The 14,794-nt window shown below is 44.4% G+C and overlaps 1 protein-coding gene across 2 annotated transcripts in view; it reads left to right on the top strand.

Annotated features, from left to right (window-relative positions):
• Positions 1–4,554: 4,554 nt before the first annotated feature.
• The window catches only part of LOC114694524 (liver carboxylesterase 1F-like), a 32,131-nt gene continuing 21,891 nt past the window's right edge, over positions 4,555–14,794 (top strand). For both annotated transcript variants that reach the window (XM_037206087.1, XM_028871494.2), the window contains exons 1-5: positions 4,555–4,662; positions 8,142–8,346; positions 9,273–9,417; positions 11,747–11,880; positions 14,619–14,772. In XM_037206087.1, the coding sequence (XP_037061982.1) occupies positions 4,608–4,662; positions 8,142–8,346; positions 9,273–9,417; positions 11,747–11,880; positions 14,619–14,772 (693 nt within the window). In that variant the 5' untranslated portion in view covers positions 4,555–4,607. The remainder of the gene's footprint in view (positions 4,663–8,141; positions 8,347–9,272; positions 9,418–11,746; positions 11,881–14,618; positions 14,773–14,794) is intronic.

The raw sequence follows: 14,794 nt of genomic DNA, 5'->3' as shown, positions 1-14,794 counted from the left end.
GTCTGAAACAATAATTTATTCTTATCTTTCATGTCTTGATAAAAAAAAATCCTTATAAATGGGGTGCCAGCACTGTTTGCCAGGTTTCAAACACCAGCTGGCTAGGGAAAGCAAGGTGTGTGTGTGTGTATGTATGTGTGTGTGTGTGTGTGTGTATTCCATAATTTGAAACAGTCTTTCTGTCTAATTAAGGGGGATGTACCATCCCAGGTAAATAGAGATAGATAGAACTTTAAAAAAATCTTGTATTTATTTTTCAAAATTTTGAACACATTCACCTCCTCTTCCCCAACTCTTCCCATTACTACAAGGGCAGGCTTCACTCCTAAGAAATACTGGACTCGATGAGGAAATAATTTTTATTAGAGTGCTCTTTAAGACTATATTTTCTTCCTTGATAAAAGTAAAGGAAGAACATAATCCCATATCAGTCTTTGCAAAGTAGGACACGTCAAGACATTGATTCTGTTATTAAGTTCCCATACTCAATAAAAGTCACACTTTGTCACAGAGAGCTAAAGAACATCTCTTTTTAGACCTGAAGTCTCCAGAAATTTCACTGCAGGCCAAGCCAGTGGCCTTGGGGTAGAACTGCAGAGTGTGTCCCGGGTGGAGGAAGGCTGACTGGGTGCTGCTTGCCAACCCTGCCTCTCATCAACATTGGTCTGACCTGGTGAAGAAGGCCCTTCTCTCTAGGTTCCTGCTTCCTCCTGTAGACTTTGTAAAAGTCTTGCTTCCTCACCTTATCTTTGGCTGTTAGACTGGCAGTGTGATTGTGCAAAAAAAAAAAAAAAAAAAAAAATTCCTTGCATTCTGTTTTATGAAAGGTCTGCCAGTTAGGTCATTGACCTAAGAAATCAGGCAAGGCAGGTGATTACTAATCACCCTTGTGTAGAAGTAATGCTTCAGAGTCCATTTCTGATTTTGAGATTAAGTTACTTTGCACCATTTGACACTCCTTTTTGCAACTGGGCCAACAAGAAAAACATTGGCTTGTGCTTGTGTGTTATTCTATTTGGGCTGCCTTAGCAAGCTAACACAGACTTGGTGGGAAGCAGGGCTGAATACAGATTATTAACTTCCTTTCTTTTGTTTACGGAGGCTGATCATCCAAGCTCAAGTTGCCACTATGGTTAGTTTTCTTTCAAGTCTTCTTTGATTCCCCTATACATGTGGTGAGTCTGCGATGCACACTTTCCAGTGGAATCCTGTTGCATGTCCTCAATTCTTTCTAAGATGACATCAATCAGATTGGATTAGCATGCACCATCGTGGCCTTATTTTACTGTCTCGTCTTTTAATGGGTCTATGTCTAAGCACAGCCACATTAGAAGGTTTGAGGATAGTTCATGCACAGTTCAACCTTCAGCAGACACATAGTGATTTGATCTCATATCTGGGAATGCATGCATTCTCTTACTTTGGGTTGCCTTGAAAACAATGAGATAAGCACTTCAGTAGGAATTTATTTTGAGAGATAAAAGGATGGTGACAAGTAATAAAAAGGAAAAGAAGAGGAAGAGGAGGAGGAAGAAGAGGGAGAAGAGAAAGAGGAAGGAGGAGGAGGAAGAGGAGGGAGAGGAGGAAGAAGAGAAAAATGGCCAGTGAAGGCCTTCTTATTTAGTCAGCTAGTACTATGAGTGATCAGGGTCAATGCCAGAAAGAAATGTGTGCAAAGGAGTGTGGTTCAAAGCTATTCCACAAAGAGGAGAAGTTGGGGTCCTTATTTGACTACTCTAGTCAGTCAATGACTGAGAATCACTCCAGGACTAGTAGACTGTGGGTGCCATTGTTTTACCTCAGGAAGCTTCCTAACGTGGGTGGGCAGCAGCCCCTGGCAGGTGGAAGTCACACAAGAACACTGGGGTTGTGTGGTTCTATGATAAATGTCAGTCACTGACAGCATCTGCACTACCTTTCTCATTCTGAGATCTGTGAACAAAGCTGTGGGAATGAGTTTTTACACTATAGCTTAGGTGAGAGACCAAACTGACAAGTCCTCTATGCTACTGTGTAAAAATACTTGCATTATGCTCTTACTTGTCAGGAACGGCTACCCCAAAACATGCTATGTATATGCCACACAGAGACCAATTGATATAAATAAATTATATATATAAAGAGACTCAAAATGGAGATTAATTAATTTCTTGGTTCTGAGAAGCCCCAAACGCTCTGAATTACAGAGTAGCTGTCACGCAGGTACATAGTGAGGACTCAAGTATTTCCATTGTGTAATCTCCCTGTCTCTTCAGCCTCACAGCTGTGGTTTCCAGCTAGAGGTAAGAAAAGTTCTATATGGAGAAAGCTCACCTGTCTCTTCACTACATTGTACATTGCTTGAGGACAATCTTCCTCCCAATGTTATTCTACTCCATTGGCTATAACTAAATCCATGTCTTCAGTTAAAGAGGTCCAGGAAGGCTGGACCTTGACTCCTGGCTTAGCAGGACTTTTTCCGAAAGGACTCTACACTGGCAGAAACAACAGGTTTCAGAGTCCAGCCACTGTCTCTCCTTCGAATCCCAAGGCTTTAAGCCATCTGACCTCCTGACTCCTCCATATGGTACTCTGTCACATCCTTCCTGGAGGATGGGAAGACACAGCAGAAGTCAGTAGGAAGGCTTGTGTGGGTGCTTTGTTGAGGCAAGGTGGAGGAGTTCCCAGGAGATGGAGGCTTCCCTAGTTCTCCCACAGTTAATCGTGTGTGTGTACATTGGCGTCACGGCACAGCAGTGAAGACTTTAGCTCCGTGACCTCACAGGTTTTGTTTAACCTTAGCTTTCTGTCTTATGTGATGTGATCTAGGGCCAGTCCCTCAGCCACACTGAGCCTCAGTACCCACTAGTGAGAATCACTGGGTTATTCTAAGCACCACTGTCCTGCACACAAGACACTGGGATCCAGGTTTGACAACTGCAAGCTCTCAAGAAACATTTGGCAAAGAAATATAAGGATAGATAAAAATAGGAACTTTAAATGAGTAGAAAGGGTACAGTCCATCAGGTTCTAGCACATTCAAAAAGATGCACAGTGTGCTACACATCACTGCCATCCTACCCCAGCATATTTCCATCACTTCCCAAACAGAAGGAAAACCCAAATGCAGCCTTGCCTACCAACAGCAATTCTCTGCTTCCTCTTCACATCCTTTTCCTTGGGCCTGAATAACCAGTCATCATTTTTCATCTTTATGTTCTGGAAACTTCATACAACTGGGAGCGTAAAGCCTAGTTTTGTGACTGGCTTATTTTTCATATTTTTACATTTTGGCTGCGCCGTAGTAGTGTGTTGTTTTTACAAACGGTATTCAGTGGGGCACACAGACTACCAATTTATTCATTGTTTAGTTCATGAGCATTTGGGTTGTTTCTTTCCACTGTTTTAAACATTATAAATGAGTGCTCTTTTGTAGACATGTTTGTATGGCTCATTGTTTTCATTGTTGTAAGTATGTTAATAGAACTGAATTTTTTGTGCCACATAGGAAATCTCTGCTGAGCTGTTAGAGAAACTAAGTCTTTAAACTACACAATAATCTATAACTTGTGTTTTCCTCTCCAGAACTGACACTGTCTGTATTCCCATGTTACTACACAGTGATGCTCACAGCTACCTTGAGTGAGGATATGGCATTTGCTTAGCCAGCTGTACCAGGCTGTATTCAACTAAAGTATTTCCCTAAGGCATCTGGTAGTCCTATGAAGGGGGTCCCAGAAGTTCCCTTTGTCAGCACTTTGTAAAGTATCCTCTCCCAGGTACACTCTGACACAGTATCCCTATGGTGTGGAGCTTTCATGTGCATGCCAGTCTCTTCCTGTCCTCACATCTGGTTTGGTAAATGTTCAAAGTATGCATGAATCAAAGGATACATAGGTGCTAAAAGCCAAGGATTTTGGTGAAATGGAATTCATTTACTGTAAGAACGTTCTATCCCTAAATCTCAGTCCTGAAGCAAGTGAGCTCCCACCCTTGGTTGTATGTGACCTCAGACAGGGCCACTTGGAAGTCTACCACACAACTAATCTAGCCTTCTCCAAGGAGGCTCAATGAAACTTAACCTCACTACCAAACACAAGAGCTCAAAACTCTCAGAAAGGGAGGCTGAGAGATGAGCTCTGATCTCCCTGGTGAGCATATGTGGGCCTCTGAGGGTCTCCAAAAATTTTCAGCCTGTTATAAGTCCCTCCTCCCCACTAAAGCTCTACACTGCTTGGAGGTATTTGCTTGAGTCTGAGACCTCATGAGCCCGTAAGTGAGAGTGTTATGGGGAGAGACTGAGAGAAGCCTATGTAAGAAGCTGTGGGTTGCATTTTCAGCTGTCTGTAATCCAAGATTTCGGCACTGATTGTTTAGATAAAAGAGGGTGAATGCTGGGTGGGTGAGTGTTCAGATAAAGCAAGGTAAACTTTGGAAGAGACTTGGCTGGTGATCCCATGGAAAGCCCTGAGAGCCCTTTGGAAGAGGGAGAGGTTTTCTGTTCTGCATTGTGTAACTGGTCTTTGCCAGATTCACTGGCAGATTCCCAGCATGTGGGCAGGACCATTCACTCCCCTTCCTTGAAGGTCAGAGTCAGAAACTCCATTGAACTGGGAGCCTGTCCCTGCATGATGTGTCTCCATGCTCTGTTCTTGGTGTCGCTAGCAACCTGGGTGGTTTGGGGTGAGTACTTTTGAAATACAAACTTGTGGGGACACATTTACAGATCCTTGCAGAGTTGTGCATAGAACAAAAACAAGACAGATTTAATTCTGCAGGGGAATTCACTTTCCCAACTTGGGCTTGCCTTGAAGTGGCCCAGACCATGGTTGGTACAGGACACACTGAGATCAGGAGAGGATAGAAACCCTGAGACCCAGCAGCACACTTTAGGTCCAGAAGTGCAAGGAGCCAACTCCGACACAAGTGGGGGATCAGCACATCTCCAATCAGGTGGAATAGGTTTCCTTACTTCACTGGACCATAGAGAGGATTAAGTGGTTTCACTTCTAAAGTCCTTAGAAGTGGGGCCCCTTCAGCCTCTACATGTGGGGGGCCCTCCATGCATATTTCTACTAATTCTTAAGTATAGACTGTATTAATAGAAAATATGAGGTATGGTCAAGATAGCACAGCAGGACCCAATAGCCATTGAAAAAAACACTTTGTTATTCATTGTTCCCAAGAGGAGCAACATAGTACTCAGGGGAGGGAGCACAGGAAGTGCCAGAACAGTGAGGAGGCCCAAGGCTGGGGACCCTGCAGCAAATGCCTCTTTTGTTAGATTTTCAAGGGATGCTAGAGAACAGTGCTCATCTTGGCTGTCTGGTACCAGGTTCTGGGTAATGAGGGCAGGTGGACAGATGGACAGTAGTCCATGCTATCAAATCTGGACAACCCCTCTTTCAACTTCTCCTCAGGCTTCTGTGGTTCATGCCCGTCTCCCACCACCACCCTGGCGGGTGTTCTTATTCAGCTACAGCTGTGTCTGTTTGTAATCTTGGCTCTTTCTCTTGCTTTGTATTCCTACAGTGGAGTCACATACACACATGCTGCATACTTTCAGTTCAAGTGGCTAGAACAGCGTGTGCCTTTTCTGACCTTTTGATACTGAGATGATCACATGTAGTGCTATTCTTGTTTATCTCTGTCTCACTATGCAGTTCAGGCTATTCTTTAACTTGCTGTGTAGTGTAGCCAGAAGGTTTCCTGTGTCCTGGCTGGCCAGTGGTTGGGGCAAATCTCTCCCACTCGCATCCCTCAAGTAAACACACAGAGGCTTATATTAATTACGAACTATATGATCATTAGCTCAGGCTTATTACTGACTAGCTCTTATACTTAAATTAATCCATACTTTTTGTTTATGTTTAGCCACGTGGCTTGGTACCTTTTCTCAGTTCTGCCTTGTCATCTTGCCTCTTCTGTATCTGGCTGGCGACTCCTGACTCAGCCTTCCTCTTCCTAGCTTTCTCCTTGTCTGCTTATCCCACCTATACTTCCTGCCTGGCTACTGGCCAATTAGCATTTTATTTATCAACCAATCAAAGCTACACATATTCACAGAATACAGAACAACATCCCACAGCAACGTAGCCCACACTGGCTTAGAACTTAAGGTGATCCCTCTGCCCCAGCCTCCCAAATATTGGGATCATGAGTGTACCCAAGAGCCCCAGTTCATTTACCAGGATATCTCACTGCCTTCCCATTGCACCCATCCCACAGGGAGCTGGTGTTGCTTCCTCACCTTTAGCCTTTTTCTTCCCTTAGCCCCATATCAGGGCAGGGAGCACATCCTCCTTCCTCATGCTCATCGCCCGATCTCTTCATAGCAGTTTCTTCCCGATTATAAATGGGGCCTGAGCACAGTAAATAACTCTTGACATTCATGAAGGAAAAAAAAATCAACATGCCATGTTGCCCTCTATGGATCACCTCATATCCAAGTTTTCTAGGAAGTCTGTTTCAGTGGTATAGTAAAAATAAAAAGTTAAACAAAATAATTTTTAACAGCAAAGACAAAAAGAGACAAGCATGGGATTGACTTCTAAAGGCACCAGGAGTGGCCAAAAGCTTGTAACCAAGATTTCCCAAGAGAATGTCCAGTGTTAGTGGCTGTTCTCTATAAATCTCATCTTAGACTCAGGATGAGGTTACACTCTGATAATTTAATGATCTTTAAGTAAAACACACATCATTAATCAAATGTCCTTATGTCAAAACATTGTAAGTTGTGTGTCCCCCAGAATTTCACTTGCTTTTATTTATAGTAATTAGCAGCAGAAATAAAAACAACCAGATGTCCATATTATAGAGCTAGTTATTGATATCATGTCTCATAGATACTATCTTGTAATAGGCTTGATAGTATCTCTGAGACATGATGCCAAGACTTTCTGATGCCAAGGCTATTTTATAAAAAAAAATCTAGAATTTTCTTTTCTGACCACACTTTATTATTATAATATAAAAATTTATACAATATTGATGATTTTTTAACCTTTCAAAGCTCCTCTCAACTCTTCCCTATCTCCCTACCCAAGCAACTTTATGTTCTTTCTCTCTCTCAAAAAAAAAATGTTGAGAGAGAAATTGACATCCTCTCTGCAGCTAAAGGGGAAGAGTTAGGACCAGAAGATAGAAATTAGGTGTTAAGAGTGATGCTCTGACAAGCAGGCTATTAACCAAACTAGGAGACACCAGAATTGGTGGCGATGAAATGTGTCAATGTCTTTCTGGTGCCAGGGGGTCCCCTGGTCCCACAGAGGGTACAAGGACAGATGAGGAAGCTTCAGGGAGATGAGAAAGACTTCTTAGCTGTTCAAGACTGGAGCCAAAGGGTCAGAAAGGGTATTGACCCAGCTTCTCTTCCCCTTGGGGGATCCTACACAGACAGACCAGAGTGTTCTCGGTGACAGAAATGTTTCTGTTACTTATTTGCCCACCATGTGAATCTAGTCATCTAGCCAGGTAGGTGTTCAGTGCCCTCCCTGACGCACAGACTCTCAGGATTATCTTCTCCCTGTGGACTCCACCTAGGCATCAATAAGCCATTCATCCTTACCAGCCAGGATCTACACTATACTTTCTGGATCTCTTACTTATGCAGGCTGCTTAGTCACTCTAAATCTCCACCATTCTTAGTCATCCCTCCTCCAGCTGAATGTCTCAGAACCTCACAAAGTCACCATTCAGAAGACCTCATTTCTTCCAACTTCTCTGGCACCTACCTCCCTCGTCCTTCTCTCGGGACACATTTCTTACCTCAGCATCAGGTCAAGCATGTCTGTTTTCCAATAAGGCCACTATCCTGAGACAGGGGCCACTTGATCTTCCTTTGTTCCAGCATGAAGCTCAGCACCAGGGTCCTAATGGATACAGGTTTCTCAGAGGGAAACCAAAGGTTCTGTTTGTCCTAGCAGTTCTTTTTTCACATCACTTTGGCTGGATGCTTTTCTACCTCATACTCCAGTTTGAGTTTGAGTCAAGCCTCTGAGATAAATGTTCCTCATCTTTATCTCAAGTCCAAAACAAATGAGACCAAGAAGTATTTGGGTAACTTATTCAAGGTCACATGCTTAGAAAACGGGAAAACCCACATAGAATCCAGATCTGATCTTGTCACTCTGATGTGTTCTTTTTCTTCTCCTGTTCCGCAGGGCACCCGTCCTCACCACCCGTGGTGAACACTGTTCATGGCAAAGTCCTGGGGAAGTATGTCAGCTTAGAAGGATTCACACAGCCTGTGGCCGTCTTCCTGGGAGTCCCCTTTGCCAAGCCTCCTCTTGGATCCCTGAGGTTTGCTCCTCCACAACCTGCAGAGCCCTGGAGCTTTGTGAAGAATGCCACCTCCTACCCTCCTATGTAAGCCACTGGGGTGGGCCTGGGTCTTGTTCAGTGAGAGCATCTGTCTTAGAGTGATGCAGAAGGGAATCATCCACTGGTCCAATAGCCTTCTGGAATCCTCAAGAGTACTTTAGAAATGTTATAGACCTTTCATTCCTTTCTAGAGCACTCTGTTCATCACTCTCTCTAAACTGATGGTATAAAGAGAACTGGGCATAAGCGGTGCTAAATCTAAAGCTTAAATGAGTTAGTGTATGAAGAAAATTAAAACCATCATCTGGGACTCCAGGATGACTCAGTAATTCCCACCAATTCTATTTCAATTCTCCATTGGTCCTTCATCATCTCTCATTAGAGAAGTCAACAGTTATTCTTTCATAGGAGGCTGACAGAGGTCATGAGTGATCGCATTGGCTTTACTTGGACCTAGAAGATTTGTATACAGAGTAGGAAGAGTACTCGGCCAATAATGTCAGCATATCAGTGACTAACTACTAGAATGCAGGCCATTGAGATCATCCCACAAAGATGTCAGCCGTAACTTGCAACACGCTAAGAAGTTATTAATGGTAGTTCCTGGATTCACAGAAGTCTCAAAAGGACTAGGAGAAGGTCACCTGATGAAAGATCAGGCTCACCTCAGCCCACTGCACCAGGCCTAGCCAAGGGCAGGCACTGAGAAGACACTGGTGAGATTGTCATATCCCAGGTAGGTCAGATGATGAACATCTCTCCAAAGGCTCCAGGAAGGGGAGAGATGCTGAGTGGGATAGGGGTGTCTGGGTTTCCACCATTTACCCATAAAGTCCCTCTTATTACACCAGATTCTAGTCCTGTGAAAGCAGCTCCATCTATAAGCTCAAACAACCTGGTGCATGTGGAGACCCAGGTGACAGGTCCAGCTTCTATATGTTAGAATTTCAGGTGTCCACTCTCTCCTCCAGGTGCTCCCAGGATGCAGTGAGAGGGCAGAGGGTCAATGACCTCCTAACCAACAGGAAGGAGAAAATCCACCTCCAGTTTTCTGAGGACTGTCTCTACCTGAACATTTACACTCCTGCTGACTTGACAAGAAGCAGCAGGCTGCCGGTAAGCATGGGGACTGCCTGTCTGGTCCTGTGCTACAGCATCCAGGTCTTCAGTGTGACTGGAAGGGGATGAAGGCAGCTAGATGCTTGGGTAGACAAGCCAGGACTGAGGCAGGGACTTCCTTTCACCACAGTAAAAGTAAATACATTGCTTCATTTCTCCCAAAGACCCCGATTTGGGTGGAATTGCTGTGCATCTGGAATGTACAGCTTAAGTTTTTCACATTCTCTTACACTTATAGAAGTTTTTCAAAATGATTGCTGTTAGTTATTAAATTAGAATCTGTTCTCAGAGCAGCTAAGACACAATGTACAATGATGTTGGCACCAGAAGGAATCTTAGAGAAAAATGAGCAGCCCAAGCCTTTCTCTACAGATAGAGAAACTGAGGCTCAGGTAGGGAAGGAAAGGCACACAGAAGAGAACAAGAGCTTGGGTCTTCCATCTTCACACCTGTGCTCCTGGGCAGGGGCTGGTGAGGGAGATGTGTGCTGCCTTTGTCTCCACATTACCTGTGACAACTTTCACTACCATGATGGCAGTGTGGAAAGAGGAGTCTGGGGCAACCTCATAAGCACTTTTCATGCCCTTTGCCAACCACCTATGATTTTATTATAGCTCCTTCTCCTCCCCCTCACTTGTTGCCTTTGGCTCGAGCTGATGGCTGAGTGAGTCAGCATTTCCCATTGAAATGAAGAGGCAGGGGTAGGGCAGGCTGCCAGTTACAGACCTCACACAGTCTTGGAGAGGCGCTCTGTAAAGACATGATCCCTGAAGTGGAATAAGATAGGGTGTGAGCACCTACCCAGTCTCCTGGGAGCACCTGGATGAAATCAGAAGCGAAGGAGGAAACAACAGTCACCAGAACAGTATTTGACCCTAAACATGTTTGCCTTGCACAAGGAGCTGAGAACAAATCTCACCCCCACCCACTCACCCATTTATCTACCTTCTACTTTGGACTCTGTGTCCTCACAGCCAGACTTAGGGTCAGGAGAAGCAAGGACAGGAATCATTATGCATAGCCTTGCCTTCCAGGATCTTGTCGTCTGGTCTGCACAGACACCTCAGATAACAGCTTCAACACATCACTGGTCACCCTGCTGGCTCAGTCTTTAAGATGAGCTTGACTCAGACCCTCCATGTAAGTGGTGAGGAGCCCAAGGGGAGGAGAAACAGAAGCTCATGGAGCTTGGAAAGCAAGGGACTGTCCAGCTATGTACGCAGTCCCTAGATTCTGGACACATAGATTCTGGGTCTGTTTCCACTTGCTGAAAGAGCAGGAACTGCTTCCTTTCCTAGCTTCTTTTTTTCCCTCACATGATTGTAAACAGTCCATAGTGGCTGCTGAGCTGTCCCTGAGTCTTCGTGGAGGACCCAGACAGCACCGATGCTAGTTGGAGCTGTGGGAGGGCTGGTTCCTGGCCCAGGTCACTGAACAATGGCCATGAACTGCATTGGTTAGGAGCTCAGCTGTGAGCTGGGGCCACATGGCTGCTCAAGTCCTACTTCCACCTTTCATTAGCTGTGGGATCCCAGCAGAAGTGCCTCAGTTTTTCTATATACCAAATGGGACAATCTTCCTTTCTATATTATTGAAAATAATCATTTACTGTGCCCAGATTATCCTTGCTTTCTCTTTCCTGTTTATTAGCAGTGTTGTATAAGATTTCAGCTTTATTTTCTCCTGGTCAGTTCTTGTGAAATGTGAGCTCTTTAAATCCTGAAGCCTTAAATTAACAGTTATTGCATCTCTCCTCAGCCTCAAGTTGTATAAAAAGAACCTGGTGTAGAGTAGACACTCTTAATAGTTATATGGCTGAAGACATGATGGACAGGGAAGATGTAAAGTGGGCTTAGTAAGATGGGGAGGATTCTGGTGGAAAGGTAGTGCACTAAAGGGACAGGAAAGGGTACCAACAGGGGGCCTGGGGATGAGCAGTAGGCACATCACAGTTAATAGAGATGAAGCTAAAAGACTCAATTGCCCAAATGGACCACGTATTAAAATGTCATTGTGCTGAGGGAAAGATGATATTGTTGTCCTCTGTTTTCCCATAATGATGCTCTCAGCTAGAGGAACCCTGGGGGGACTTGACACATAGGTCTAAAGAGAAAGGTAGGGATATTGAATGGGTTGACATCCTGGCTTCTAGCCAGGTTTGTTGAGGGAGAAGTATAATACTATTTTTGCAACCTAGCTGGGCACTGGTGCACTTTGAGTGGTGATGCCCTAAATCAGGGCCAGGCTACGAAAATCAAGCCAAATATCTGAGCTCCTTCTCAATTCTATTTCCTATGACAAGTATGGTTCTTTTCTTGCTACCTAGGTGATGGTGTGGATCCATGGAGGAGGACTGATAGTGGGTGGGGCATCCACCTATGATGGACTGGTCCTCTCTGCACATGAAAACGTGGTGGTGGTGACCATTCAGTACCGCCTGGGCATCTGGGGATTCTTCAGGTAGGATTTGTGAACACTCCTCTCTGCTTAATGGCTTCTATATTGATCAGTTCTATTTGAAATTTATCACTGACAAGGAAATCAGAATTATTTAGGTCAGTGTTTGTGTGCCTGGAAGCCAAGGACAGAATCATTTCATCAGTCTTGGATATGTTGAGGGGCCCTAGGCTACAATGCATTGTGGTGGAGAATAAAAATTGAGTCTGTGGGATAAAGAGACAATTGCATGGTAAGGCAGAAAGTCAGAAAATGGGAAGGGAGTCTTGCTCTTTTGGTAACAACTCACTTTCTCAGGATATAGCACATTCCCTTGAGCACACAGAACCCTTACAAATATAGTGTACCCAGGGGAAGATCCCACCCTCTACAAATTCTACCACGGAAGAAACCTGGCACATTAGGTACCAAAACCTCCTTTTCTTGTAGAAAAGATTGTACTCAAACCATCAAATCTGCAGAATCAAAGATGCTAGTAACCAGTTTTAGTAATGTTACTCTGCACAGGGACATTTAATAAAATTTTCCATGATGGGGGTTCAGTCCCTTCATTACAGGCCCTATTTACCTTTATATTCCTCAGCAAAGTGTACATTCATACACTTTTCTTGCTTCTGGGAACTCTTCCTAGATGCCTACTCTATGAAACGAAACCCTATTTATTCCAAAAAGCCCAGTCTTCATGTTGCTGCCTTTGAAATGGTCACCTATGTTTCATCAGCACTCTGCATTCCTCTGTGACGGCACTCAGCACCACAGCACAGAACTTGAATGTTAGATCTCTCTTCACAGGAAAGTGGGGAATGGGTGGGCTCATGGAGGGATCACAGTTAGTGGTTCTGCAGGCAGGCTTTCAGCTAGCCATGAAGCCAAGTTGGCCCAGAAGCTAACTTCGACCTTGCCAGTGCTCACCCCAACCTCCTGCAGCTCATAATACTATGATAGCTGCACTGAGATGCTTTCCCGGCCCTGTCCTTGCCCCACTCCTCTCTATTGCCCAGTCTACTCCTTCTCTGCCCTCTGCTCCCTGTCCTCAGGCACTGTGTGTTTCCTTCTCCCTCTCTATAAACCCCCTGAGTAATTCCAACAACTCTTCCACACTGTGTGTAATCCCCAATCCACCTTGGAATCCTACACAGTCCTTTCACCTACCCCTGGTCTTCTGTAGACATGCACAGACTTCTCCCACTTAACAGGGAGAAACTCAGCCCTTGACATCCACTGACCATTATTGGTGAAATTATGAAGGCCACTCCACGTAGTTAAAAGGGAGGTTTATTTTGTGGGGTAACTCACAAGTGAAGGGATAGGTATCAGGGTCTGGAAAAGGTATAGCACAGTCAGGCGGTGTTCTCTGGAGAACTCCGCTCGGTCTACCTCCAGCGTCCAGGGTCCAGGAATCAAAGGAGCTGACACATTCAGATCTCGGTCTTCAGGGTCCTCTCTTGGCCCTGCCTTGTAGGTGTGACAGTTCCTGAATCAAAGAATTTGATTTAGAATTTCCAGATCAAAGCTGGAATGGCTACCCACTACAGACCATTCTTTCAACAAAGATCCTCCTCTGTTTCTCACAGGACCCTACATAGCGGCCAACTGCTCCGAGCACTCATTTACTCACAACACAGGCCTTGCAAACATCTTGGACTCCTTCTTCTTCTTCTTCTTCTTCTTCTTCTTCTTCTTCTTCTTCTTCTTCTTCTTCTTCTTCTTCTTCTTCTTCTTCTTCTTCTTTTTCTTCTTCTTTTTCTTTTCTTCTTCTTCTCCTCCTCCTCCTCCTCCTCCTCCTCCTCCTCCTCCTCCTCCTCCTCTTCTTTCTTCTTCTTCTTCTTCTTCTTCTTCTTCTTCTTCTTCTTCTTCTTCTTCTTCTTCTTCTTCTTCTTCTTCTTCTTCTTCTTCTTCTTCTTTCACACCATTTTTCACTCAGACAACAGATCCCTGTAACTCTATTTTTAAAATATGCTCAGAATCCTGCTGTTTTGGGTCTACATTTCCCAGCTTTCAAAGCTGTTTCTATGGGATGGGTTAATGTTATAACCAACATTTTAATCAAACTTACAACTTTTACATGATAGCTGCTGCATGTTGTGGCCAGACTACTTGACAAAACAATGAATGATTGGGTCATGTCATGCCTTTGCGTAATACGGACATGAATTTCAATGACATAGAAGCCTTGCCAAGGCTCCCAGCAATGGCTCTGCCTCCTCTCACAGAAGCTGCATGCATATTTTTGTTCCCCGAGCCCCAAGGCCTTTGCACCTGCTGCTCATCTTTAGGTGGAATCATTGAAATTCTTCTTTAGGTGTTTACAAAGCCCTGGTGCTCATTTTATGTAGATCTCTATCAAATGCCACCAACTCAAAGAGAGTTTCTCTGGTTATGAGTCTAAAGCACATCCCAGACCTACCTGCACTTCTTTCCTTACCTGATTTTCTTTTCCCCATTGCTGACTATATTATCATTTTAGCTGTTCATTTGTGCTTTGTGCTATGAGCTAAATGTTGCCATATTTTTGTTTGTTTGTTTTGAGATGTGCTATAGCCCTCACACCAGATTTAGATATATATTGGACCCTTAGTACATAGTTGTTGGAATAATGAGTGAGAGCCTCACACAGATGAAGATTCCTATGTCAGAGATGCCGAGCTCACCTGGGTTCTGGAAAGCTGCAAATGACCCCCAATACATCTGTGGTGCTAAGATCCCTGCCATGCCATGGATACTTTCTTTGTCTCTTGCAGCACAGGGGATGAACACAGCCCTGGAAACTGGGGTCATTTGGACCAAGTGGCTGCATTGCGCTGGGTCCAGGACAACATTGCCAATTTTGGAGGGGACCCAGACTCTGTGACCATCTTTGGAGAGTCAGCAGGAAGTTTCAGTGTCTCTGTTCTTGTAAGTGTCCCCAGTACCAGGC

Source organism: Peromyscus leucopus, chromosome 5, assembly GCF_004664715.2.
Source record: "Peromyscus leucopus breed LL Stock chromosome 5, UCI_PerLeu_2.1, whole genome shotgun sequence".
NCBI classification, from domain to species: Eukaryota; Metazoa; Chordata; class Mammalia; order Rodentia; family Cricetidae; genus Peromyscus; species Peromyscus leucopus.
The sequence above is the reverse complement of the archived record's forward strand: the minus strand, read 5'-3'. Positions and strand labels throughout refer to the sequence as shown.